The sequence below is a fragment of the Dasypus novemcinctus genome, chromosome 1, assembly GCF_030445035.2.
Source record: "Dasypus novemcinctus isolate mDasNov1 chromosome 1, mDasNov1.1.hap2, whole genome shotgun sequence".
NCBI classification, from domain to species: domain Eukaryota; kingdom Metazoa; phylum Chordata; class Mammalia; order Cingulata; family Dasypodidae; genus Dasypus; species Dasypus novemcinctus.
Genome location: NC_080673.1, coordinates 201,998,083 through 202,025,382, shown reverse-complemented (window position 1 = coordinate 202,025,382; position 27,300 = coordinate 201,998,083). Strand labels below are relative to the sequence as shown.

At 52.3% G+C, this 27,300-nt stretch overlaps 2 protein-coding genes across 6 annotated transcripts in view; one reads left to right on the top strand and one right to left on the bottom strand.

The window, feature by feature from the left end:
* The window catches only part of EVC (EvC ciliary complex subunit 1), a 90,948-nt gene extending 88,520 nt beyond the window's left edge, over positions 1-2,428 (bottom strand). The window contains exon 1 of the mRNA XM_058301221.2: positions 2,091-2,428. Within this exon, the coding sequence (XP_058157204.1) occupies positions 2,091-2,264 (174 nt within the window). The 5' untranslated portion in view covers positions 2,265-2,428. The remainder of the gene's footprint in view (positions 1-2,090) is intronic.
* Positions 2,429-3,735: 1,307 nt separating this feature from the next.
* EVC2 (EvC ciliary complex subunit 2) overlaps positions 3,736-27,300 on the top strand; it is a 166,890-nt gene continuing 143,325 nt past the window's right edge. For 2 of the 5 annotated variants that reach the window (XM_058301210.2, XM_058301216.2), the window contains exons 1-4: positions 4,223-4,548; positions 15,936-15,990; positions 19,270-19,436; positions 21,550-21,618. In XM_058301210.2, the coding sequence (XP_058157193.1) occupies positions 4,306-4,548; positions 15,936-15,990; positions 19,270-19,436; positions 21,550-21,618 (534 nt within the window). In that variant the 5' untranslated portion in view covers positions 4,223-4,305. Of the gene's footprint in view, positions 4,549-15,935; positions 15,991-18,827; positions 18,886-19,269; positions 19,437-21,549; positions 21,619-27,300 lie in introns of all 5 variants that reach the window. The other 3 variants (XM_071217375.1, XM_058301201.2, XM_058301196.1) reach the window with 3 other exon arrangements.

Genomic DNA, 27,300 nt, shown 5'->3' with positions numbered 1-27,300 from the left:
CCACATGCCCAACAAAATGGGTGAAAATAGACTCCCAGAGAACCATTCTGGTATAATTTCATATCCTGGGATCAGATAGAAAGATATTTCAAGATTCTAAAAATGAGCAAAAGAAAAAGGAGTATCCTGCAAAAGATCAGGATTTGGGAAAGATCCCACATTAGCAATGGAAGTTGGACAACAATGAGAAAATGCCTTAAAATTCTGAGAGAAAATGATTCCCAACCTGGAATTCTATAGCTACTAATCTAACCAAATTAAGCACAATGGTAGAATAAGAGGGGTCGATTCAGACATTCAGGTTTGCAAAAAAGCTGCACGCATCCCTTTCTCAGAAAGCTACCCACGGGAGGAAAGGCGAGTGTCCGGGAACCCTACACAGAGGATCCCACTCAAGAGGGAAGCGAGGCGGTTCCTGGTATCACGGCCCCTGATAAGTGAAAGCCTAGAGAGCAGCTGCTTCTCCAACTTCACCAGGAGGGCTTGGGAAACTCTGCCTGCTCCCAGAGAGCAGGAGGGGGTGGGCACCCCTGGCCTGGTGAGCCACCTTAAGTCGTGTGCCAGGGAATCTGGACTTCTTCCTGGGTAGGCAAACGGGAGTCACTGGAGGGTCTGATCAGGAAGTCATAGCCTCAGATGTGCATTTTAGAAATAGAGAGAAGAGGGAGGAGACAGGAGGCAAGGGGTCTGGTTCGAAAGGAGGTTGTTGCCAAGGTCACATCCAAGTCATCAGCAGATCCCCTCAGCCCCGTCCTCGGGCCAGAGTCCCCTCCAGCGCCACCGACCTGGCCCGAGCCACCGTCACCCTCATCGGGACAGCGCAGGCTGTGTGAACTCCAGCGTTCTTGGGTGTGAAATGGAATCCTAACCCCCACCTTATCAGATAGCAAATGACTGAAGCTCTGGCCTTGGGGTTCAAATCTCGGCCCCATCACGAGCCACTGAGTAACCCTGGACAAGTATCAGCTTGCTGCGCCGAGACCGCTGCACTTGCAGAGTGAGGGCTCTGGTAGTTCCCGGCCTCACTGGCTCCCCGAACGCCCACCTCTGTCACCACTTCCCAGCAGAACATCCCCAAGTCCACCTGCAGTGGGAGAGAGCTATGCTCACGTCCACATCTGCTGCACTTGTCTCCTTTTTCCATTGGCCAGGGCTGGGGATAAAAGCCCACGCCACCTGATCTCAGAGCTAACCATACTTTATCCCTCAAAAGAGGTCAAAGCTGCAAGGACCTAGAATAGCCATCATGCTGCAGTATGCATCCGAGTAACAGCCAATTTCGCAAGAGCAGCTGCCACCTGAAATGCCCTCGGACCTCCTTTAGAGCTGCCCCTCCACACGGCGGAGGGTAGTGAGGAGCAGGGCTTGGGGGTTAGACACAAGACTGCCACTTGGGGAAGTTTCCTAGCCTCTCTGTGCCTCAGTTTCCTGAACCGTGTAATTGTTCCGTGAAGTGACTTACAAAGTCGTGGAGATTCCATGACATAAGGCAGGTAGAGGGTCTACCTCGAAACCCAGGACACAGTGGTGCTCAGCAAATGCTGACATTATCATTTTCCCTATCACACAACCAGCCAGGCTGCACCATAATCACAGCAAGGTGAGGCCGTGAACCCTGCTGGTGGCTTCTGAGCCCCTGGGACAGCAGCTGGCAAGAGAAGGCGCTCAGAAGTTTTACAGAGGTGAATGGGACTCAGAGAAACCCACCAGGCAGGGAACAGAAGGTGGAAAGGACAACCAAGGGCCAGCGTCCAAAGTCCTCCTTCTGTTCACCAAGCCGAGATGGGTCCCTCTGCCAGTGCCCAGTCCAAACCCTCCCACCACAGATGAGGAGACCGAGGGTCAGAGAAGTGTAGCAGCTGGTCTTAGATCACAAAGTAGTTGATGAGGCAGGCAATGACCTGCCAACCCGCCGCCTCCCTCGGAAATCACTGTCTCCATCTGACTCCAGGAGCAGCAGGGGAGGCCCGCGGCCAGCGATCCTTCTGCCCGCGGACGCCGATCCCTGGCGCGAACCCTGGACCCCGGGGCGACGCGAGGACCGTGGCCCGGCCGCCCCCGCCCCGCGCCCGCCCGCTCGGCCGACCCACCTGGTGCCGGGGCCGCAGGCGGCCGGCGCGACAGCCGAGCCAGAGGCCGCAGCAGACGCCGAGCGCGGCGCCCAGCAGCACGGCGGGGGCCAGCAGCGCGGGCGCGGGGCGCAGCGCCTCCCGGCCCAGGGGCAGCCGCGCGTCGCTCCCGCAGGCCGCCGCGCCGCGGGCCATCGGGGGCGCTCAGGCCGCGGGCCCGCCGCATCCCGCCCGCCGCCGCGCACGGCCCGGGCCCGCCGCGCGCGGCCCGGTCCCCGCCAGCTCGGCGACGCGGGGCTCGGGGTCCAGGCGGGCCAGGGGCGCGGCGCGCTGGCGGACTTCTCCGCGGAGGAGCGCTCTCCCGCTGCCCAGCGCCGTCCCGCCCCGGGGAGGAGGCGGAGCGTGGGCCCAAAACTTTGAGCCAGCCCCGCCCCAGCCCGGCCCTTCACTGAGCATGCCCGGGAGGGGAGGCTGCACGGCCTCTTGCTTTCCGGGGGACGTTGCTCGATTAAATGTAGGATGCGCTGAGCGTCTTGGGTGGTGAGCCCATCCACTCCCTTAGAAAGCTCTGGATGGGACTGTGTTCAGCCCACCCACCTGAAGGGGAAGTCAGAGGCGCTAAGGCCACCAAATGCAGCTCCCATGCCAGGCCGTGCCCCAACTCTACCTCTGCCTTTTCCCTGGAAGCTTATTTGCCGGGGTCCCCTGTTTTAATACCACTTCTCTCAGAAGCGGCCAAGGCTTTTCTCTAAGGCAATCTACGTGGAGAGATGGCCCCAGCCAATCCACACTAGAAGTCACCGCGCCATGTATGCATCCACTGGGCATTTGGGGAGACCCTGCCGGGGGGTGAGGGTGGGGTGGGTAAACAACTAGATGCTTTTGGCATCCTGTTCTAGGTGCTAGTTGGCATCCTAGGTGCTGGGGATGCAGCCGTAAACATACATGTGCAAACGCACACATACTCTCCCTCTTAGAAATTATAAATTCCACAGGGAGGTAGTGAGGGCTGGGCCCGAGAGGGAAGTGACTCATCCAAGGTCACACAGCCAGGGGGTGAGACTGAATATATTCCCACCCACGGCCGCCTGGCTGCAGGGCCCACCGTCCGTGCTGTGGAATTCCTTAAACGTTTTCTCAGCAGCATCTCTAAGTCTCCCGGGCATATCTCTAGGGGCAATCATCTGAAGTTTTGGCTTCATGCTGGGTGTTTCTTTGGATTCTCAGACTTCGGTTTGAAATGTAGCGTTCTTTGCATTTTACTTTATAGGAGTTGTTGGAATATGAAAATCACCCTTTAGGTGATCACTGTCAAATCTAAATGATGGTCCGGTGAGATGCCCGGTAGTTCCCCTGAGGTTTTGTCTCCCCCCTGGCACGCTGAGAAGGTGGACCTGGCTAAGGTCTCAGGTTCTCACCCCACTGCCCGGTCCGTGGCAGGTCAGGGAAGGCCTGGCTCAGGGGTTGAAGGCTGCGGGCTGATGGCTGCCCAGCAGGAAGTGCCGGGCAGAGCTGAGCCCACTCCCCAGGGAGCAGGTGGCAGCTGTCACCCAGAGCCCAGACAGGGCTCGGAAGCTCGAAGAGGCAGAGTCTGCCCTCCCGGGCCCTCCTCCCCAGCCCACATGGTGCTATCCATTCTTACTCCCCCTCTGGCTGCCTCCCCACTGCAAGGCACAGCCCGGCCCCATGGAAGGTTCAGGGAAGCTTCCTGAGCGGCTGCTGGCTCCAGGAACCGCCTCTCCCCTCTTGTTCCCCTAGAGACATGCCCCCAGACTGGTCTGACAGGGAGTTGGGAGAGGGGAGAGTGGAGGAACAGGACAGCCCGGGACGGGAGATCGCTTGCAGCTGAGAGCTCAGGCAGTGGGTGCTGGAGGGTGCTGAACGGAACAGAAAGGAAGCGGGACTGCCTGTCCCTCTTTGCCCGGAGCGCAGAGAAAGTTAGAGGAGGGGCACTTGGAGCCTGGAAAGCTTTCGGACAGGCAAGTGGCCTGGTCCGCTTTGGGAGGTGCAAGGAAACCCGCGCGCAGCAGCTCCGCGCCGGCCTGGCTCGCTCCCTCCCTCCGCGGAGCGCGGCCGCCTCCCAGGCGAGCCAAGCCCCAGATGCCAGAGCCAGCTCCAGAAAACATCCCGTGGAGCACGCACTGAGCATGCTCGGCGGCTGGGCGGGCCTGGGGTCCGGAAGCAGCTGGGACTCTTCCGCGTCGGCCACTTGGGGGTCGCCCACCCCCGGCTCGCCATGGGCCTCACGGGCGCCCCGGGGTGCGCCCGGCTGCGCGCCTCGTGGGTGCTGGTCGGGGGCCTCCTGGCTGCGGCCCTGGTGCTGCCCGCTGGGCCTGGGGTCCGAGGCTGGCCCCCCGCGGGCCCGGGTCCCTACTGCCGCCTCGTCACCACGCAGTCTCCCCCGGATCCCCCCGTGGCTGGGCCCGGCCCGGGGACCCTTCTGGGCCGGAGCTCAGCAGGTCTTGAACTCACAGTGCAGGTAAGAACCTCCGCGGCGGGCGGGCTGGGGGGCTTCGTCTACACCCGCGGCAGGGAGACCCTTAGTTTTGGGCAAAGAATCAGAAAGGACAGGATCTGAATAGAATTCATCGTGGCATTCCTTAGATGCATCCGGCCTATTGCCCCAAAACTGAGGATTCCGCAGGGGTAGTTGCTTGGCCCGGGTTCTAGCCCTTGCCTGCAGCTGGCGGGCTCTGTGGTCTCCATGGGTTACTTCACCTCTCTGTGCCTCCGTTTCCTGATCTGTAAAACGGGGATCATTTCAGCTCTTCCCCTAAGGGTGGAGGCGAGAGTTACATGTGTTATTGTTTGTGAAACACTGCAGGGCAGTTAAAAGAGTTGAGGTTATTGGCTGGATTTTGTAAGCACCTGACTTTTTCTGGCCACTTCCCACTTAAGCCTGTCCCTCTCTCTGGTCCCAGAGCCCTGGCTGTCACCCTGGATCTTCCATCCACACCCCCAACTTGGCCCAGGTCCCCCTCCCCAGCCAATCACCAGCCCAGTGCCCTTTCCTCCAGATCTGCTCCAAAGTCTGTTGGGTTCATGGGGATTGACTCCCCTGTGTTTCCCCACCAACGTCTTGGCACCCATCTCTCATCCTTCCTCCTGCCGGCCTCGAGAATGATCTGAACAATGTACACATCCAAGCACCTCCCTCCGGGGCTTACACTTCCTCTGGGGCCCCTCATCCCTCAAGTCCAGGCATCTTCTCCCCGGGGTGCCCTGTCCAGGGGTCCCCACCCACCGATGCGGCCAGCTCCAGGGCCCTTGCTGCCCGTTTGACAGGCTCTTAGGTCTCTTAAACAGGATCCCTTTCACGTTCTTTGCTGGAGAAGAGAATAATAATGCTGTGTCGACTTACTGAGCTTTGAGAAAATGACATGTTGCATTTTCCCAAGGTCCTTTCCCTTACCCCTGACCTTGGAAGGTGGGGAATATCTGGCCCCCTGTGCAGACAGGAAGACCGAGGCCCAGCGAGCAGCAATGCCCTTGCCTGGCCTGTGCTCCTGCTGGGCTGCTGGGCCTGTGCGCTCTGGTGGTGGTTCGCCTCTGCTCAGAGCAGCGGTGTCTTGGGTGTGTCACCTCCAAGAGGGCAGGCAGTGCCTCTGGGAAGGGCTGAGGCTGTCCTGGATACCCGGCTGGCACCAGTGCAGGTTGAGGCCAGGGCATCTCGCTCTCTAGTGCTGCCCCTGTCCTTGCAAGAAGCTGAGAGGGAGTGCCTCCCTGTTCCCTGGGCTCCTCCCTGGTCCCCTATTTCCCTCCTCCATGGCCTGGGTCCCTCCCCCATGTCCTAGGGCCCTCCCCCATGCCCTGTGCCCCTCCCCTGTGTCCTGGGTCCCTTCCTGTGTCCTGGGTCCCTCTCCTGTGTCCTAGGTCCTTCCCCCATGTCCTGGGTCCTTCCCCCATGTCCTGGGTCCCTCTCTGTGTCCTGGGTCTCTCCCCTGTCTCCCTCTCATGTCCTGGGTCCCTCCCCTGTCTCCTGGGTCCCTCTCATGTCCTAGGTCCCTCCCCGTGTCCTGGGTCCCTCCCTGTGTCCTGGGTCCCTGCCCTGTCTCCTGGTTCCTTCTCTGTCCTGGGTCCCTTCCTGTGTTCTGGGTCCCTCCCTGTGTCCTGGGTCCCTTCCTGTGTTCTGGGTCTCTCTCCTGTGTCCTAGGTCCCTCTCTTGTGTCCTAGGTCCTTCCCCCATGTCCTGGGTCCCTCTCTGTGTCCTGGGTCCCTCCCCTGTCTTCTGGGTCCCTCTCATGTCCTAGGTCCCTCCCCGTGTCCTGGGTCCCTCCCTGTGTCCTGGGTCCCTGCCCTGTTTTCTGGTTCCTTTTCTGTCCTGGGTCTCTTCCTGTGTTCTGGGTCCCTCTCCTGTGTCCTAGGTCCCTCCCTTGTGTCCTAGGTCCTTCCCCCATGTCCTGGGTCCCTCTCTGTGTCCTGGGTCTCTCCCCTGTCTCCCTCTCATGTCCTGGGTCTCTCCTCTGTCTCCTGGGTCCCTCTCATGTCTTAGGTCCCTCCCCGTGTCCTGGGTCCCTCCCCATGTCCTGGGTTCCTTCCCCATGTCCTAGGCCCCTCCCCCATGTCCTAGGTCCCTCCCCCATGTCCTAGATCCTTCCCCAATGTCCTGGGTCCCTCTCTGTATCCTGCTGTGCCACCTCCCTTCCTGACCCTGGGCTGACTTTGGACAGTCCCTAGATGAGCTGCACAGGAAAGAGCCCAGGCAGTGGAGTGGGCTCTCCCAGGGCCGACCCCTCTGTGGGTCTGGGCAAGTCCGAGGCCTCTGGCCTTGCTGGTCTGAACACTGCTGATAAGAACTGTTTCCAGAGCACAGTTCCTGCGGGGTTTCTTATAGCTGTCCCTACTGTGGATATTTCCGGCCTTCCCTGGTGTCCCCTCCCTCCCTCCTGCCCCACTTGTTCCTAGCTTCCCTGCTAAGTACCACACCGTGGTCATCTTTGTGTGGAGTGACCAAGTGCTGTGGGCAAAAGAAGCAGGTAGGAGGGAGGAGTGCCAGGGGAGGCACTGGGTTTGGGGGTCAGAGGAAGATGTTAAGTTGTGGCTTGAAGGATACGTCAGCTCAACCAGGGAAGGGGGGGGGGACTGGTCTTCTGGGGTGCAGCTGCCGAGGTGGCTCCTTCCACCTGCCTGTGGCCCCAGGTGCCCGGCCGTCCCTGCACTGGGACACTGACCACACAGTGTGGGCTCTTGCCTTTCTCCTTGACTGGACCGGGAGTCCCTGTGGGCAGGGTTTTGTCTTCCTTCCTTTCTTCATTCAGCACCCATGGAGCGTGCCTCCTTTACCTCATCAGTTCTCAAAGTGGGGTGACCGGACACCTTAGGGGTTCCCTGGGTCAGACCTACTTCCCAGTAACACTAAGATGTTATCTTTTCCACTCTCCTTTTCTCACAACTGGGGTTTTTCAGAGGTGACATTATCTGGCAGCAGTTTGAGTGAAGAAGCAGATAAAAGAGTCCAGTTTCTATTAAGCCAGACACAGAAGAGCTCTGCAGAAATGCAAAACAATGCCATTCTTCTCACTAATTTATCTTTTGTGGTATTAACTTTATTTTTATTATTTCCTTTGTGATTGGTGTAACTGTATTTGCCCCAGGGATTCTCACTTTTATGCAGAAGTAGATTAACATTCAGATAAATCCTAAATGATAAAAGTTATACTTCTGACATATTAACATTAATTTTTATTATTTCCTGGGAGAGCACCACAAATATTTGCTCTATGGGCATGAAGGACACCAACAATCCTGAGTAGTAGTAATATATTTGGTTTTTGAAATAGATTTTAAAGAACTTGTAAGAGGTAAAATTGCTGAAAGCCCAGTTTATGTGATATCTCCATGCAGGCCTTTGAAACAGATAAAATGCTGATGCCCTTCATTTATGGTGTAGTGTGAGCCGAAACATAAAGGACGCCAGTCCTAGCTGGCAGAGAGTGTCCCCCCTAAACGACAGATCTGGGGAAGATAAAAGATGATCGAGGATCTTGATTTTGCTGCCACTGAAAAGGGCTATGAATTATAGTCTGGTATGGGAAGAGTGAGAATTATTGGAACGTGTTCAGCTTACTCCTGGTGGAGTTTTTTTTTTTTATTTCGAGGTACTTTCAAACTTAGAGGATGATTGAAAGAGAAATAAAAACCCCACTCAGGAGGCTCCAGTCTACCCTTGACAACCCTAGAGCCCCAGCCCCACCACATGTAGCATTTCGCAGTATTTGCCATGTCATTCTACCTATCTATCCATCCACCCATCCACCCCTCTATTTCTCTATGTCTGTCTATGTATCCCCACATTTTCTGAACACATAAGTGTCGGTTGTGTACGTCATGCTCCTTGCACACTTAATACTGTCATGTAAGTTCCTTGGAACAAGGATTTCACTTTGGAACCACCTTCGATGACTGCCTCTTCCCACAGCACTCCTCTCCTCATGGGTGACGGACAATACCATTTTAGTGTATCGCTTTCTAGCCTTTAAAATATGATTGTTAAGTATATGGTTTTTGATGAAGTGGGATCATGTAATTCTTAATACCTGGGTCTTGGTGATTTCACTTGATGTGTCTTGGAGCTCTTTCTAGGTAAAGATCGATGTTCCATTGTCTGTAATAGCTGCATCATTGGTAGATGTAGTAGTTTGATATTATGGATGAATTCCAAAAAGAAATACTGGATTATGTTGGCAAACTGGTCTTTTCCTCTGGGCATATTTGAGTGTATTGGATTCAGAGGCTTTACTTTAATTGATTATATAGTGATTAAGGCTTTGATTGGGCCACCTCAATAGGGTGCTGAGTCCCCGCCCCTCGGTGGGGACTCACAGAAGAACTGCACCACCGAGGAGGGAGGTGGGAATCTGAGCTGGAGCCTGGGAGGTGAGCACACAGAGGAGCTTCGTGGTGAGGAAAGAGAGAAGGGCCAGGAAGAGAAACAAGCTGTGCACCTAGGAGTCTACAGCTGACCTTGTGGAGAGAGGAGAGCAACTGAGCCCAGAGAGAGGCAAGCCCCAGGAAGGGAAGGACCCAGGAAGCCTGAGCCCTGGCAGACGTCAGCAGCCATCTTGTTCCAACACATGGCAAAGGACTTTGGTGAGGGACGTACCTATGCTTTATGGCCCAGTAACTGTACCAGATATCATTTTGGGTAAGCTTCCACCCAAAATAAATAACCTTCATAAAAACCAATTGATTTCTGGTATTTTGCATCAGCTCCCATTTGGCTGACTAATAGTCATTTCCTATTCTAAATAGGCTTCTTTAGGCTGTCCATCACATAAACCCCACATGAACAAGGTGAGGCCAGAAGATTGTCTCCATAAACTGGGAATTACAGGGTGGGTTTGGCATGAGGCCAAGCTGGAACTGCCTGTGTCAGTTCTCATTCGTCCTCTCACCTTCCGTCTATCTCCACATCTCTGTCTGTGCATCTTGCTGCTGTTCTGTCTGCTTCCCTCCGTGAGCTGCTGGACTGCTCTTTTGCTGTGGATGGGCTGTCTCCAAGCAGCTGGGAGAGCTGACCTCCAGCATCACTGGCCTGACGTCCTGCTGCCAGGCTACCTCGGCCCAGAGTGTGTCCGGGGCCCTGGGGTCCAGTGCCTAGCTGTGGTCTGGGGCAAGAGCTGACAGTGACGCATTTCACATCCTTTCTCATTCCATTACAGAGAATCCAGCAAGCCCCAGCTGGAGTCAGGCTGCCTGGGTCCTGCCCACCTGGAGTGAGTGATCTAGCCACTCCAAGTCTCGGGATATTACTTGTAAAATGAGGATCCTATTTCAAGGGGACCACTTGGCACATTTGGAACAACAGCACAGGACAAGGTGCATTGGGAGGGCTTCATTTGAGTCCAGGTTTACTGTTATATAGTAGGTATCTCGGGGACATTGTATTAGTCAGGGTTCTCCAGGGAAACAGAACCGACAGGAGATAGCTGTAAATAGTATGAGATTTTATAAAATTGTCTAATGCGACCATGGGGATACACACGTTAAGTTCTTTAGGACAGGCTCTAAGCCAGGGACTCCACTGAAAATCCTGAGTTCCCCAGGAGATGCTGGCCCTCTGAAGCAGAGCTGGGAGCTCTCTCTCTGAATGCTGAAATCAGATCTCCTTTTCAGGGCTTCAGCTCATTGCATGAGACATCACTTATTGCTGATGGCAGTTTCCTCAGTTGACTGTAGATGTTGTCAGCCATATGTGCAATCAACTCACGGATGATTAAAGTCCATGAAATGCCCTTGTATTACAGTTAGCCTAGTGCTTGCTTGAACAAACAGCTGGGCTCCATTACCTGGCCAAGGTGACACATTAACCAAGCCATCACAGCTATCCCAGGGTCCACTGTGTCCCAAAAGTGGAGTGGGAGGGTTTGGCTGGGCTTGGATTGGACATGTTTCATAATTATATGACATTGAGCGTCTGCTTGATCTGGGAGGGGCCGTCGTCCTCACTTTTCAGGTGAAGAAGAGGTTGAAAGGCTGGCCAGGGACGCAGAGCCAGCAAGTGGTCCCAGGTTGAATCCAGCTCTCCTGGCTCTCCGTCTAGTGTTCTATTTGCCTCCCCATGAGAAATGGCAGGATCGTGGGAATTCAGAGGCTCAGGGCTCATCCAAGGTCACAGGGTTAGTGACTAGCAGAGTTGCGCTTCAAACCCAGGGCTGCCCAAGTATATGAAATTTCGACCTCACTGGGCTGCCCTTCTGACGGAGCGGATGGCTTCCACGGGGAACAGAAGGCAATCAAGTGTGTACTCAAAAGCTGGTGATGAAGGTTGACTTTTAAAAACTTACTGTAGGTAATTGGAGTATGCAAATTCATAGAGTCAGAAATTAGAATACAGGTCTTTTTTTGTTTCCTTGGCTGCCCAAGCAAATACCGTGCAAGGGGTTGACTTTAGCAATGGGGATTTATTCATGTATAGTTTTGAGGTCAGGAGTATGTCCAAATCAAGGCACCACCAAGACGATGCTTTCTTCTCGAAGACCAGCTTCTGCACTGGCTACTGGCAGTCCTTGGTCCTGGGCTCCTTTGTCATGTGGCAGAGCACAGGGCAGCCTCTCCTGGCCTTTCCCTTTTCTTTTGGGTTTTGTTGACCTTCTGCTTCTTGCTTTCTCTCTCTCTGAATTTTATTTTATTTTATTATTTATTTATTTTTATTTTTTAATGTTACATTAAAAAAATATGAGGTCCCCATATACCCCCCCTCACCCCCCTCCTCCCATAACAACAACCTCCTCCAACATCATAGGACACTCACAGCACTTGGTGAACACATCTCTGAGCACTGCTGCACCACATGGTCAGTGGTCCACATTTAAGTTTACACGCTCCCCCAATCCACCCAGTGGGCCATGGGAGGACATACCACGTCCAGTAACTGTCCCCGCAGTACCACCCAGGACAACTCCAAGTCCTGAAAATGCCCCCACATCACATCTCTTCTTCCCACTCCCCACCCCCAGCAGCCATCATGGCCACTTCCTCCACCTCAATGCCACATTTACTTCCATCACTAATCACAACAATTCCAGAGTTGAGCATCAGCAAGTCCACTCCAATCCATACTCCACTCCTCCATTCTGTGGACTCTGGGATGGCTATGTCCACTCCACCTCTGTATCAAGAGGGTGCTTAGTTTCCACTTAGATGATGGATGCAGTTCTCCTGTTTGCAGTTGTAGGCACTCTTGGCTCCCTGGTGTGGTGGTTGACCTTCTTCACCTCCCTGTTAGCTGGCTAAGTTAAGTCCAATAAACCAAAGGATAGGAGTTGTAAGTCTGTTGAGGCTCAGGGCCTGGCCAGCACATGGGCAGTCCAGAGATTTAGGTCCCCTGAATATACACTAAACCCCAGTATCAACCACAGGTCTGGTAAAAATGACAGGAGAGGCTTGTGAACAAAGATCACATCTGAGTCCAACTCCATCACACTAGGAACACAAACTCCAAAGTAGGGCCAACCGACATGGCACTGAACTCCATCTGCCATGACCATAGAACCTGTGGGTCTCTGTAGCCCTCACAAGAACCAATACCTGGGGTTGTACCTACTTTACCTGTCTCTGGGACTTTGTTGAGGTGTGCATAAGGGCGACCCCTCTGATGACCTCCCCAGCTCTTTTTTGGAGACTCATAGCCATATAAACTCATTTGTCCTTTCCATTCCCCCCTTTTATTCAAGGTCAAAAAGCATTTTTAACTCCTGATATTACATGTAGGCTGAGATATTCTGCTGGTCTGAGTTGACCCTTTTATTCAAGATTGTTCTCCAGCCACATCATCAGCTGGTATTTGGTAGTAATCCCTCGGTGCCAGGGAGGCTCATCCCCAGGAGTCTTGTCCCACGCTGGGGGGAAGGCAATGCGTTTTCATGCTGAGTTTGACTTCGAGACTGGCCACATTTGAGCAACATGGAGGGTCCCAGGAGGTAACTCTTAGGCACCCTGTAGCTCTAGACCTAGTTCTTGTTTCAGGCACACAGGTTCACAAGCATAGTCATTAGCATCAAGGGCTCATTGTTGGACCATCCTTCCTTATTGGTCTTAGCCATTGCACTCGGGGGATTGTTGCTGTTCCATTAGGGAATGCGACAGAGCTCCCCCAGTCAGGAACTCAGCACTTCCCTAGCCGTCGTTCCCAACTGTAACCACTATGAAAATATCCAAACATTTTTATGCACCCCACACAAATGCCCTGGAGAACTCCCTCCCAATCATGTGCCCCCACCAATAACCCCCCACACCAGTATTCCTCCCTCGCCACCATTGAACTCCTCTATGGCCCAATCTCTCTGAACCTTATTCTCTTGTAAAGGACTCCAGTAAGGGAATTAATTAATAAAACCCATCATAATTGGGTTGGGCCACACCTGAACTGAAGTAACCTCTTCCGAAGGGCCTATCTGTAAAGGGTTCACACCCTCAGGAATGGATTACATTTAAGAGCATGTTTTTCTGGGATACGTACAGCTCCACACCACCACAACAGTTGCCAGGAGCAGGGGTGGGCAGGAGGAATGGGAAGTTAAAGTTTAATTGGTATAGAGTTTCTATTTGGGGTGATGGAAAATTTTGGTAATGGATGGTGGTGATGGGAGCACAACATTGGGGACATAATTAACACCACTGAATTATGTACTTGAAATGGTTAAAATGGGAAATTTTAGGTTGTATATATGGCACTTGAATAAAAATTTAAAAAACAGAACTGTACAACATTAACAGTGAACCTTAAAGTGCAGTATAGACTGTAGTTGATAATATAATTGTAATAATATTGTTTCATCCATTGTAACAAAGGTACCATGTGGATGCAAAATGTTAATACCCAGAAAGACCATGTGTGAGGCAGGGTATGTGGGAACCCTGTATGGTCTGAACATTTTTTTCTGTAAACCAACAGCTGCTCTAATAAAAAACTAGAAAAGTATTTCAAACATCGGGATGAAAGTGCAACCAATCGCAGTGTGACCCATTCATGAAAATTACTTTTATCCCCTCTTGCAAGAATGTTCTTCAGTTAATGACTGTTTTAGTTTGCTAAAGGCTGCAGGGAACAATATACCAGAAATTGGTTGCCTTTTAGAGTGGGAATTTATTAGGTTAAAAGCTTACAGTTCCAAGACTGGGAAAAAAATGTCCGAATCAAGGCATCATCTGAGATGATGCCTCAGCGAAGTCCAGCTGTTGGTGATCCTGGACTCCTGCCCTGGGGTGGGCCGATGGCAGCTCTGCTGGTCCCTGCCTTCTCCAGGGTGCGTTGCTTTCAGCTGCTCACTCTCCATGGGCCTTCCCTCTCAGCCTCTTGGGGCCTCTTTCCATGCCTCTGTGTTCCTCTGTTTTCAGCCTCTGGCCTCTGGGACCTCTTTCCCTGTCTTTGTGGCATGTGTCCCATGTCTGCAGCTATTCAATCCTCCAGCTTTTTTGTCCTGTTTGTTTGTTTTCCTGTATTTTCTTCAATTGAAAGTTTAATCAATTTTTTGAAACCATAATTATTACTATTTTTTTGGATGTCATTGTTTTCTTTTTTTTGGAAATTTTTATTGTCTTCTTTTTAAAAAGGATAAATAGATCACACAAAATGTTACATTAAAAAACATAAGAGGTTCCCATATACCTCACTCCCCACCACCCCCCTGCTCTTCCCACATCAACATCCCATTTCATCAGTGAAACACATTCATTGCATTTGGTGAATACATCCTGGAGAACTGCCACACCGCATGGACCATAGTTTACATTGTAGTTCATACTCTTCCCCCAGTCCATCCAGTGGGTTATGGCAGGACATACATTGTCCTGCATCTGTCCCTGCAGTATCATTCAGGACAACTCCTATTCCCGAAAATGCCCCCACATCACACCTCTTCTTCCCTCTCCCTGCCCTCAGCAACTCCTGTGGCCAAAGTCTCCACATGAATGACACAATTTCTTCCATTGCTAGAGTCACAACAGTTCTATAGTAGAATACCAGCAAGTCCTCTCCAATCCATATTATATTCCATCCTGTGGACCCTGGGATGGCGATGTCCACTCCACCTCTAAATTGAGAAGGGGCTTAGATCCCACATGGCTGATGGATGTGATTCTCCTGCTTACAGCTGCAGACTCTCTCAGTTCCCTGGTGTGATGGTTAACCATTCTCACCTCCTTTTAGCAGACCTGGGTTAAGTGCAATGAACCGCAGAGTAGGTGTTGCAACTCTCCTGAGGCTCAGGGCCCAGCTGGCACATGGGTGGTCCAGAGATTGAAGTCTCCTGAGCATGCACCAACCCCAGTGCCAATCACAGGATCAGTAAAAGTGACAGAAGAAGCATGTGTAGAGAGGTCACATCTGAATCCAACTCCATCACAATCAGGAGCACTCCAAAGTAGGGCCCACTGGCAAGACAATGAGCTACAGAGCCATCTGCCATGACTGTAGAGCCTGTGTGTCTCTGTAGCCCTCAGGAATACCAGTACCTGGGATTGTATCTACTTTGGCTGTCTCTGGGATCCAGCCGAGACGTGCATAAGTGCAACCCCTCTGATGACCTTCCGACCTGTTTTGAAGATCTTAGCCATATAAACGTACTTGTCTTTACCATTTCACCCTTTTATTCAAGGTCTTTTTCTAGTTCTACCACCAGTTGGTGATGGTAGTAATCCCTCAGCGCCAGGGAGGCTCATCCCAGGAATCATGTCCCACAGTTGGGTGAAGGTAATGTAATTACATGCTGAATTTGGCTTAGAGAGTGGCCACATTTGGTCACACATGGAGGCTCTCAGGATGTAACTCTTAGGCATAGTGCAGCTCTAGGCTTAGTTGAAATTTCAAGTACACAGGCTCCCTTGATACTGATGACAATAGTCCTTGTTTGTAAAGGACTCCAGTAAGAGGATTAAGATCCTGGATCCCGCAAGCTAATCAAAGGTCCTTAACTGAAGTGATCTATTCAAAAGGTCCCTTAGCCAAATCTAATCAGAGGGTCCCATCTACAATGGGTTTACAGGTACAGGTATGGCTTTGCTTTAAGAGGGACTCGGAGTTGTCCTGGGTGATGCTGCAGGGACAGTTACCGGACATTTTATGTCCTCCCATGGCCCACTGGATGGAACATGGGAGAATGTGGGCTATGATGTGGACCATTGACCATGGGGTGCAGCGGTGCTCAGAGATGTATTCACCGAATCCAATGAATGTCTCATGATGATGGAGGATGATGTTGCTATGGGGGGAAGAGTGGGGTGAAGGGGGTGGGGGGTGTATGGGGACCTCATATTTTTTGAATGTAATATTGAAAAAATAAAGAAAAAAAAAAACAGAATAGTATTTTCTGGAGTCACAAAACACTCAAACCAGCACGCTGACTTTGCATCTTTTTAATTTTTTAGGCCTTGCAGTGTCCAATTTGGCGTTGCATGGAAAACTCTCACTTGCACACCACAGGTAAGTTTTACTTTTGTTTGAGTTTCCCCCATTTTGACCATGAAAAAGAGTCAGGATCCTAAAAGCTCCTCCCCCACCTCCCTCACACTCCACCACCCTCTCACCATTTCCCTCCTTGGGCAAATGGGTTTTACCCTGACCTTATGAAACAGAGGCAGTACCTCCCCTCTGACAGCGGGCTGCAGCGTTTAGGTCCAGGTGGGCTGCTGTGCATTCACTCTGGAGGAGCGTGCCTCGTAAAGCACAGGATGGGCGCTAGCCCGCTGTGTCGGCTTCCCCTGGCCTCTGGAACACACTGCTTCCAACAGTGTCTTCAAACAACACAGGCTTATTCTCTGACAGTTCTGGAGGCTGGACAAAGTCTGGAATCTGTTTGGCTGGGGCTAAAATCAAGGTGTCCAGAGGCTCGAGGGGAGAGCCCCTCCCATGCCTCTCCAGCACCTGGAGCTGCGTGCCTTGCATTGCCCCTTCCTCCATCTTCCTCCACCTTCCAGGCTGGCAGTGGAGCGCCTTCCCTTGCTGACTGTTTCCACGTGCTTCTATTACAAGGCTGTGTCCTCCTATGTCTGGGTCAAATCCCCTCTGCCTCCCTTTTCTAGGGATACTTGTGGTGGCATTCAGGGCCTGTTGGAAAATCCAGGCAATCTCCCCACCTCCAGACCCCTAACTGAACCACACCTGCACGGTTCCTGTTTCCATGAAAGGTAGCGTGTTCTCAGGTCCCAGGGACTCAGATGTGGACATCTCTGGGGGCCGTTATGCAGCCTGCCACACCAGGGGACAGAAATTCAATGCAAACTGGAGTAAGCAAACGGTGATCATGGCACCGTGCAGGGGGCCCCCGTCTGCGGGGGCTCGCGCTCCCAGGCTCTGCCTTCCTCTCCCCGTCACTGCTTAGCACCATCCTCAGGCAGATTCTTTCCATGGCCCTGGCAAGGCCAGGCCTGCAGGAGCCTTACCTGGGACCTGCAGCGCAGAAGACTGTTTGCCAAGAGCTCTGGCACCTGTTCCAGGGAAGACTGATGGGCACAGCTTGGGCCAGAAGCCCGCCCCGGAGCCCAGTGCCGAGGCCAGGAGGGGGCAGTGCTGGGCCCTGTGCCTGGACTCCGTGCCTCCTTCACCTCTGGGGCTGGGTGGGCTGGGTCCAGGCCAGCTCTGCTGGACTCTGGGCCCTGAGCAGTATTTTCCTGACTAGAGGAGGCCTTCCATACAAAACTGGCTTGGTCACCCTCGCCTGCTCAGCCCAGGTTCTGAAGACACCTTCTGCAGGGGCCCTGTCTTCCAAGAGGGATAAATATGTTTGTTTTCCTGTGTCTTTTGTTAACTTTCCTACATCTTTACATTTTACACAATCCATGCTTTTCATTTTAGTCAACTAGAAGTGCTATCTCTGAAATAACGGGGACATTTCATTCGTTGATTAAGCGCATTTATTGGTCAAAGGGAGTACAGGGTAGAAAGGGCTGTGATTGGAGTTAGGATGAGTCAGGCCACTGGAAGCGAGTTCCAGGAGGGCTTCCTGGAAGAGGTGATGCTCAGCCAAGTCCCAAGGAGGAGTGGCGGTCAGCTAACTGGACCAGGTGAGGGAGGGGGCACCTTCCAAGGCATGGCAGCCCTGAGGTGAGCCAGTTCAGGGTGTTCCAGAGACTGCCCAGGAGGACTTCAAATGGGCATAGGTTAGTGGAAATAAGGGGGAATCCACTGGGTGGTGATGGAGAGGAACGTCTAGCTTGACTCCTTCCCTGCTGTCTGAGGACACCAATAGCTACTGTCCTCCTCCCATCAGCCTGGTGGCTGGTCCTTCTGAGGACCAGGGAGGAGCCCCAGAGATGACGCCCGGTGTGGCTTTTCAAAAAAGATTTTATGTCCAGGAAGTCTGCGGGGCACGGGTTCCTCCCTTAGCCCCGGGGGCTGGGCTGGGCTGGAGGGGCGCCCAGGCGCTCTTGCACCCAGGTGGTTTCCCACACATTCCAGGCGCCCTGAGTCAGCAGCTGGCAGGGGAAAACGCCCACCAGTGTCCGTGATGAGGGCTGGGTCTCTCAACTCCCCGTGCTCGGTTTCCCCGCATGAGTAGTTCTTCAACAGACACCTTATTCTCCATTCCAACTCTGTGAACTAAATCAGCCGCAGATCCTAGTCAAGAAAAAAAAAGGCTCACTTTTTTCAGGTCCCAGTTCCATGTCTCTTTAATATTTTTATCTTTTTTCCCCACATATATTTTGAAGTTTTTTCAAATCCAGCATCGATGTCCGATGGAAGATCTTGTGTAACAAAGACTGAAAAATAACTTCCTGTTCTGTCAAAATGCAGTTTATTTTTGGGTAGGAGATAAATTTCTAGAAGGCAAAATTCCACAGTCCAGATCATTTCAAAAATATAAATTTCTAACCTTCAGCCTCAATCCCTCCAATGTGCATTCACATATAGCATCTCATGAACTTCGTATCAGTCCGTCTGAGTGGTATTTTAACCACATTCACAGCTGAGGGGCCCCAAGGCCCAGGGAACTTGGCTGACCTGCCCCGGGTCACCCAGCTGGTTAGAAACAAAGCCAGGTCCGCTTAGGAGGTCCCCTGACCCCCTAACCAGGACCACGTAAGTGACATTTCTGTGTCATTGTGTAAATTCACAGTGTTTGTGAATTTTGAAAAGATATTCATGTAGAGAAAGTTCTAGAAGGAGTCATTTTATGTTGGGCGGCTCAGCAGGCATTTGTGTCTGGCAGTGTGCAGCCCTCCTTGTAATAGCCATCAGCAGTGCTCACCGGGGCTCACTCTGCAGCAGGCTGGTGCTCAGAAGGAACCAACGAGTTAGGATTGCTTTTCTCCCCACTTTAGGCTTAAGGAAACTGAGGCACCGAGCAGTTTAGGTGTCTTGCCCGAGGACGCAGAGCTGGTGAGTGGCAAAGCTGGGATTTAACCCAGAGCTGTCTGCGACCCATGTCTGTAAGAGTCTCCTGGGCATGGCCCTTTCCTAGTGGTTCTGCCTCAGTGGGTTTGGCGTGGGGCCCAGGAATGTGCATTTTAGCACATGGCCCTGGTCAGGGCACCACATTTGAGAAACATTCTTCTAAGCTCTAGAGCCTCCTGATGAGCATGTCTCATTTTCCTGGCAAAGAGACGATATGCCATTCATTCACTCAACTCATTCACTTATTAATTTGTTCTGCAAACGTTTTCCAAGTGCCTTCCCTGAGCCGTGTGCCCTGGCTCCAGGGTTAAGTGTCCCACCTCACAGCCTTTCTGCATTACGTAACGCACGCGCATTGGTGGTTTGCAGTGGCAGTGGCCTTTGGAATGGAATTCACCGAGAAAGTCCAAGTCTATAAGCCCCTGCCGACGTCCGCAGCCTCAAGTGGTCCCTGGACTCATTCCATATTTGCTTTTATATCCTCCTGGACAAAGAAGACCTTATTTAAAAGAGAGTCTTCTAGAACACACTACCTGGTAAGTAACCGGTGTAATATTTTAACAGAAAAAAAAATCAGAAATTGGGAAGAGAGCCAGTTTTGAGCCAACTGTGCAAAATTCCACTGGTCTTTATTCCTCCAAAAAGTACATCCCATTTCTTGCACTGAACAGAGTTGTCATTTGGGAGAAAAGTGATTTTTAAAAAATCCTTCCAAGTGCTCTTTCTTCTTTATAACAAATAGTATTTGGATAATAGAATCTCTGAATCTGAGCCTTTGGCTGCTGCGCCGGGTGGTTTTAAAGGAAGGCTGGAGGTTCTGCTTTCCCCAGACCAATTCCAGTCCCAGCTGTTGTAAAAACGACGCCCCTGGTAACACCAGTGAACACGTGATGAGCATCTACGACCTGCCAGGCCCTGGGCTTAGCAGCATGTAGGCATGATCCCACGCGAGCCTCGTTACAAATTTTTTTAAATCAGGTCCTACTTTTGCTAAGGATTAGAGAGATGAGACAGGCGTGGCATTTGAAGCCTGCGCCTGCTCTTACCTGCTGCCCCCGCGCCTCCTGGCCTCTGCGTGGCGTTGTGCGCTGGGCTCCATGTAGGAGCAGGACTGCCTTCCAACCTCAGGTTTCAGGACTTATGTCACAGCGAGGCCCCGGGGCCCAGCCACCAGGCCACGGCAGGCTGGAGCCCCTTGCGGGCCATCGCTGCTCTTCTGAGGCTCTGTAACGACAGGCAGCCTGTTGCCTCTCGAGGCAGCTCCAGCAGCCATCCGCCCGCCCTGCATGGTAGCTGCTCGCCAAGCCTTAGTGGGCAGGTGTTGCTTATGGAAGCCTGGAAGTCCTGGCCTGGCCTTGGGCAGGAGCCTCTGCTCTTTCCGGGCCGCCAGGTCGCTGCGGCGTGGGGGCAGGTGAGGGCCAGCAGCTCCCCCGGGAATGGAGGCAGCGCCCGGGCCTTCTTAGGGAAGCCGTGCCCCCTCTCTGGGGCTCTGTTCGTTGCTGCACTTGAAAAGGTTGCCCTCTGGAGAGCTTGCGTGCCCTGGAGAGGTGGGAGCCCCCGGAGTCCCCGGGCCCAGGGGAGTCCCAGGAGGGTGGGTTCATTCCTGAGCCTTCCTTTCCTCACCTGTAAGACAGAGTGAAGGCATGTCGCATGCTGGGGCGGCGCCTGGCACTCGAAAACGAGAACCATTGGTACGATGGTGAATTGCCCCTGAGAGCCACGGAGGCCACGATTCAGAGGGCAGCTCGCCCCGCTGGTGTCAGGTGGGCTGGCGGAGAGTGGGGCGAGCCAAGGAGAGGGTCCCCGTGGCAGCCAGGACCCTGGGGAGCTCTGTGGGGGTGTGAGCAGGGTGGAAAGGGGCAGGTGCGGGTCATGATGACGCGGGGAGGCTTGTGCCTGGTGCGCCAGCCCTGGCTTCCCGGGACACCCCTCCAGGGGAGCCACTGCAGGGCTGGCAGGTGACATCTGAGTGCACTCTCAGCTCACGGGGCAGCCGCCCTGGTACTCGGCGCCGCAGCCTCTCTTTCATCAGGGTGTGGCCAGCGCACTGTCAGCCGCACCCCATGAGGCACGCCAGACAGCTTAGCAGTCCGCAGGTGATTTCCACTGCTCGGCTCACCGCCCCTCACAGCTTTCAGCCCCAGCTTGCAGAGTCCCCGTGTCGACACGCATTCTTTACTGGCCACCCTCAGACCAGGAGGAGGCCACGGGCAGCCATGCGCTCACGTCCTTCTCTCCCCATAGGCTTTAACCTCCCATGCTGTAATGCACTTTGTTTTTTATTAATTAGAGAAGTAGGTTTCCAGAAAAATTATGCAGAAAATGGAGTACCCAGATACCCCCACTCCCACGATTAGCACTTGGACTTGGTGTGATACTTCGTTACAATGGCTGTGAGAATGTTACTGTAATTGTGCTATTCGCAATAGTCCATCATACACAGTAGGGTTCACTGTTTGCGTGGCGCAGTCCTTTGTGTGTGTGTGATGTTTAAAATATTTATTCTAGTAACATACTTAAAGCAGTTGGTGTGTTAGCAGAAAGCAGCCCTTGACCCCCTTTTAAAAGGTTTGTCATGCTGTGTTTTTATTAAATGTGGTAGCATGAGGTATTTTTTTATTTTTTACTGACTTCTATATTTTATTGTAGCATGGAGACGTTTTGAGAGAATTTCAAAGAACTTCTGAGAGTGGAGTCATTTTTCAGAAATGTGCCGTGGTAAGTTTCCAGAGGTGGGTTACACTGGAAGAGAAAATCACTGGGTTTTGCCTAAAATCATATTAGTAGACATAGCAAGTGATGGCTGCAACGCCTGGCTCGGAAACCGATAGCTGTTATTATGACTGTGAGTCTCCTGTGTGAGAGCTGGACCTCACGGGGTTACCCACCTGGGCCCCGGGAGTGGAGAGGTGAGGTCACTGGCAGGGCCTTCACATTTTATTTGGCAGCACCAGACTGAGGCTTTTCTAACAGCTGAGTTATTGTCAGTAAAAATCTGCCATGAACGTTTAGATTTTAGATTCTTTTAGATTACAAATGTTTAAGAGGTTTAGACTTCTAATCTAACATTCTTCAAGATTATGAGCATCCACAGGGGGCACAGTAGTTTTAGAAAGGGCTTTTGGTCTTACCGAGCCCTGAGATGGCTGTCCCCATTGGCCTCAGTTTTCATCTTAGGAGACGGGCTCGGCCCCTTCTCCCCGCATCTGCCCGCTGTGGACAGAGCCCCTGCTGTGAGGTCAGCTCCTTGCCAAGTGCTTTCCCCGAGAAGCATGCCATCTGCTCTGGAGAAGGCCAGGGACTGGGGGGCCGCCTGAGAGGGCGATCGGGAAGGCTGCCTGGAGGAGGTGACCCCTGAGCTGAGCTGTTAGAAGCAGGAGGCAGGTCCAGAGGGAGCGGCCTAGAAGTTGGGGTGATGTGGGGAGACCAGAGTGTGTGGCTTTGCGGGATACGGGTGAGACCTGCGTGGCAGGGTTGTCAGCGAAACCAGCTGAGTGGCAACCGGCGGTGATGCCCTTTGCAACTCTTTCCAGGAAGCTTCCTTGGGGGGTGGGCAGCACACTGGGCTTTGGAGGAGAAAGGGTCTCTAGTCTGAAGGGTCCCGCTTTCCAGTGGACCCAGGGCTTCGTGGGCTGGGTGGGGCTTGTGGATACCCCTGCAGGATGGAGAAGGGGGCAGCCCTGCGCGGCCCTCGAGGGCTGCTGATGCCAAAAAGCAAGTGTTAGCACTTTGTATGGTGAACGTAATTTACTGGACTTGCAAATAATATACGTAGATAGAGATGGACAGGGGCAAGCAGCTGTGGCTCAGGCAATTGAGCTTCTGTTTACTATATGGAGGACCTGGGTTCGATCCCTGGGACCTCCTAGCAAAAAAAAAAAGGCATCCCAGACCTGCGCAGAGAGGCGCAAGCCCCTGCGCGGAGTGGAGAGGTGCACCAAAAAGACGATGATGCAACCAGATAGCAAAAAAAAAAAGAAGGCTAGGGCCCCTGGTCAGTTGCGCTTTTTGAGATGTCTTTCCTCCTCCCTGATTCCAGAATTATCTCAAAAGAAAGTAGAACCATTATTTCTGAGAACAGTTAAAATATAATCAGGGCATGAGAAAGAATGCTCACTTCTGTTCTAGACACCGACTCATCTTCCCTTGAGCTTTTACTTCCCTGTCTTTACAGCTGACCTAATGTTTCTTTATCTTCCACAACTTAAGCACATGACCCCTCCTGTTGTTTGGTTTTATGTCCTCCTTCTGTTTTATTTATTAGCCTGAAGATGGAGAAAATTCTGAATGTTGCCCCATAGGCTTCTCAAAGTTAGCCTGGCCCAAAGTGGAACCCCCAATGCCCAAGCTTCCTCCCCCAAACCTGCTCTTCCTGTGTCTTCTCCATGTGGAGAAATGTGGCAGCATCACCGTGTAGTTGCTCAGGCCGACAGTTCTGGAGGCGTGGCTGAGACGGCTCTTTCTACCCCACACCCAGCCCCCCCCCCCCCCCCCGGATCCCTCAGGTGTCGTGACCTGAGCCATCCTCACCACCGCCGTTACGCTCGCCCCACACCGTCTCCTCACTGGTCCCCCAGCTTCCACACATTTCTGTCCACCTCCCGGGTCTGTTCTCCTTGGGGAAGCCAGGGGAACCCTTTAAAAACACAAGCGAGCACAGGTCTTGTTCGCTCACACCTGCTCCCCGTGGGTTTCCCTCCGATTAGAATACAATTCAAACCCATTAATGACCTGTGGGGCTCTCAGCATCTGCCTCCCGTGGCTTCTGAGTGAAGGGTCCTGGGAAGGTCAACGTTGGCATGCCTGAAAAGGACTTTATCCTAGTCCTTTGATTGCAAGTTTGACTAGTTATAGAATCCATTTTCCCCAGGTGTTTGAAGGCATCGCTCCGTGGTCTTAGCTTCCAGTGTTCCTGCTGAGAAGTCTAAAATATATAAATTTTTATTAGAGAAATTGTAGGTTTACATGGAGATCCATGCAGAAAATATAATCTCATATACCTGCCCCCATTAGTAACATTTAGCATTACAAAAGTGTGGTAGCTTTGTTCAAATTCATGAGCAAATGTAATTGTACTATTAACTGTGTCCATGGTTTACATCAAGGGTCACTGTGTTGTACAGCCTATGGCATTTTTTGTTATACTTTTTATTCTAGCAATATATATACCACCTAAAATTTCCCCCTTTTAACCACATTCAGGTGTACAAGTCAGTGGTGTTGCTTACGCTCACCATGTTGTGTTACCATCATCACTACACATTACCACAACTCTTCCGGTCCTTTGTTGGAACTTTTTTCTTTCCTCTCTGAAAGTTTTGAAGAGCTCCCCATTGCCTTGGTTTTGTTCTCAAATTCTCAGTGATCACCCTGGGATTTTTCTCCATCCGTTTTGAGGTACTCTGAGGGCTCTCTCACTCTGGGGACACAGACCCTCTCATTCTGGGATGTTTCCTTATAGCAATAATAGCTATCACCTACCTACTGCCAGGAAGGTGCCGGGGTTGTTCAATTCCTCTGTACATATGAACTCATTTACCACTCAGAAGCCGATAATTAGGCCTGCAATTGAGCTTGTCAGAAGGGCTAAGTAGGGTGCCTTGTGTATCAGGTTCTGTGGCCACCAGAAGAAATGCCACAAGGTGGGTGGCTTCAAGCAACAAGCGTCTGTTCTCTCTCACTTCTGGAGGTGAGAATCCTGAAACGGTGTGGGCAGGCCATGCCCCTCTGGAGTTCAGGGCGGGACTCCTCCTGGCTTCTTCCCGGCTCCTAGCTGGGGCTGCAGCCCTCGGTGCGCCTCGGCTTGGCTTGCAGTAGCCTCCCTCCGGGCTCCGCCTTTGTCTCCACGTGGCCCTCTTGTCTCGGTGTCTCCTGCTCTGCTCATAGGGTGTCGGGACTGGGGTTAGGGCCCACCCCAGTTCAGTCTGACCTCATCTCAACATAAAGACATCAGCAAAGACTCTGGTGGGGATTGAACCGTGTCCCTCAAAGAAGACACGTTCCAGTCCCAGCCCCCAGTCCTGTGGAACCCATTCGTAAATAGGACCTTTCAAGATGTTGCTAGTGAAGGGATGGACTCCTTTGTGAATAGGATCTTCAAAGATCCTGTTTAGATGAGGCTAAATTAAATCAGGGTGGACCTTCATCCAAATGACCAGTCTTTACAAGCAAAGAAAATTGGACAAAGAAATACAGGCCAGAAGTAAGAAAAGCCAGAGAGAGAGAAAGTGCCATGTGATGGAGGCTTGCCAGCTCCAGAATGCTCTTGACTTTGGAGAAAGCCTGACCCTGCTGACACTTAATTTTGGACTCCTACCCTCCAAAACTGTGAGCCAATCAGTTTCCATAGTTTAAACCAACAGGTATATGGTATTTGTCGTAGCAGCCGTGGCATCTGCTGAGGGCTTACCATTGACAGCTCAGTCCCTTACCAGGGGTCCAAACAAGCATTATTATTGTGGGGATGTGTTGGTGCGGGTGTGATATATTTATTAAATAATTCACGTATAGTGTAGACTTAGTAAGGGGTCCATGGATCAGAAAAGGTTAAGAACCCCTGCCATAGACCTAATTCAGATATCCCTAGACTAAGCACTAGGTGGGCTTTTATTTCATGTGCTACAATGGGAACTCGGCTGAGTTTTACATCTTGTAAAGTAGCAAGCTGCGAATAAAGATTTACACATTCTTCTAGCCTGGAAAGGGGTGTGTGTGGCTTATCTGATGTTGTTGAATATGTAACTTGTGCTGGGAGCATGGCCCCATGGTTGTGATGCTGAAGTAACAGCCAACTCTAAAACCTGCTCCAGAAAGGGCTGCACCTGACAGCTTGGCCCTTTTGAGATCACTCAACTGATTGATTGATTGATTGGTGGGTGGAGTGATTGATTGATTTTCAGGTAGGTGGAACTGGTTTCTTGGGTTTGGAATGGAGGGATTGGCCCTAGACTTTGCATTCCAAGACCAAGTCACAGTCTTTAACTCAGAGAACTCCCAGTGTTTCAGGGTTCGAGAGTGCGGTCCAGGAACACCTGGTAATGAAGAGCAAACCTTTCACTCATCCAGCATGTGCTTTCGTCATTTTTGTAATCCCTGGACTGAAGGGATTGAAAGCTCTGGGATTGGGCTTAAGAAGCAGGTGGCCGTGTGGATGTGGTAGGCGTTTGTGTGCTCTGTGGAGAGTGCTTTTCGGGAGAATATGAGCTGGGGTTAGAGGTGTGATTGTGGAGGGAACTGGTACCTGGGGAAGAGGCTGAGTGCTATGGGGGCTTGGGGGTGGGATGGCGGTGATGGTGCAGGGAAAGAGGAGAAGAGGGCATTGTCTTGGGAGAACTTTGGGAAAAATGCAGGGATACACGTCTTGCTGCATGGTGTGTCATGGAAGGAGTTGGATTTGCATTTGGGGGGCATTTCCTTATGGTTTGGGGGAAGGAATGAGAAGCAGATGTGGCTCAGTGAGGGCCACACCTCCCAGGTCCCTCTCCTGTGCAAGCCTCCTGCTAGGCACCAGGTGCTCAGAGAAGTCCGAGACAGGTCCATGGCACCTGAGGACTCACGCAGAGGAGTAAACAGCAGTGGAGGGTAATGGCAGGAAGGAGAAGGACATGGCGGAGGTGAGGGCGCAGGACCAGCACGGAGCAGCGGGGCCTTCCGGGGGCAGAGGCTTAAAGGAGGAGGACTGCCTGCAGGTGGAGGAGGAGAGCTGAGCCTCGAGAGCACGGGGGCTGGCCTGGGCAAGGCGCAGGGCCAGCGTGGCCTGAGGTGGGGGGTGCTGGCAGCCCAGGCCGAGGGAAACCCAGTGAAGGAAGCACTTGACCTGCCGCAGAGAACACGTGAGCCACATGTTGGTTCTCAGGCCAAGGGCAGAGAATGCGATTAAAGCAGCCGGACCACTCGAGTACCACACAGGTGGGAATCGTGCGTTTACCTGTCTAGAATCCCCAGCACTTTGTGGTGGGCCTGTGGCAGGGAACGGTCCCAGGGAACATTTTAGGATGGCTGAAGGAAGAACTTTCTGGTAACTCTTCGACCTAAGTAAAACCCCTTGAGGGCAAGGGCCATATCCTCCAGCACCTTGCCTGGGTGGGTCCCAGATCCCAGGAGGCACTTGATGTGTTAAAATGATGGCGTTGATGAAGGAAAATGAATCCTACTGTGGATGAGTTGCCACGTGCCCAGAAGGCATTTTGAGATTATGGAATCATGCATGTGCTTTGTGGGGGACCCAAGATGAAAGTCGCACCTTTAAGTCGGGGGGGAGAAATCTGATGGGTTATTGTCCATTTCCCAACCCCCACCATCCAGTTCAGCTCCAGGTATTTCTAGCAAAATCCAGAAGGAACCAGGCCATGGGGGTCCCAGTTTGCTCATCGCCCTCAGACGGCTCTTGGTCTGGTGTGG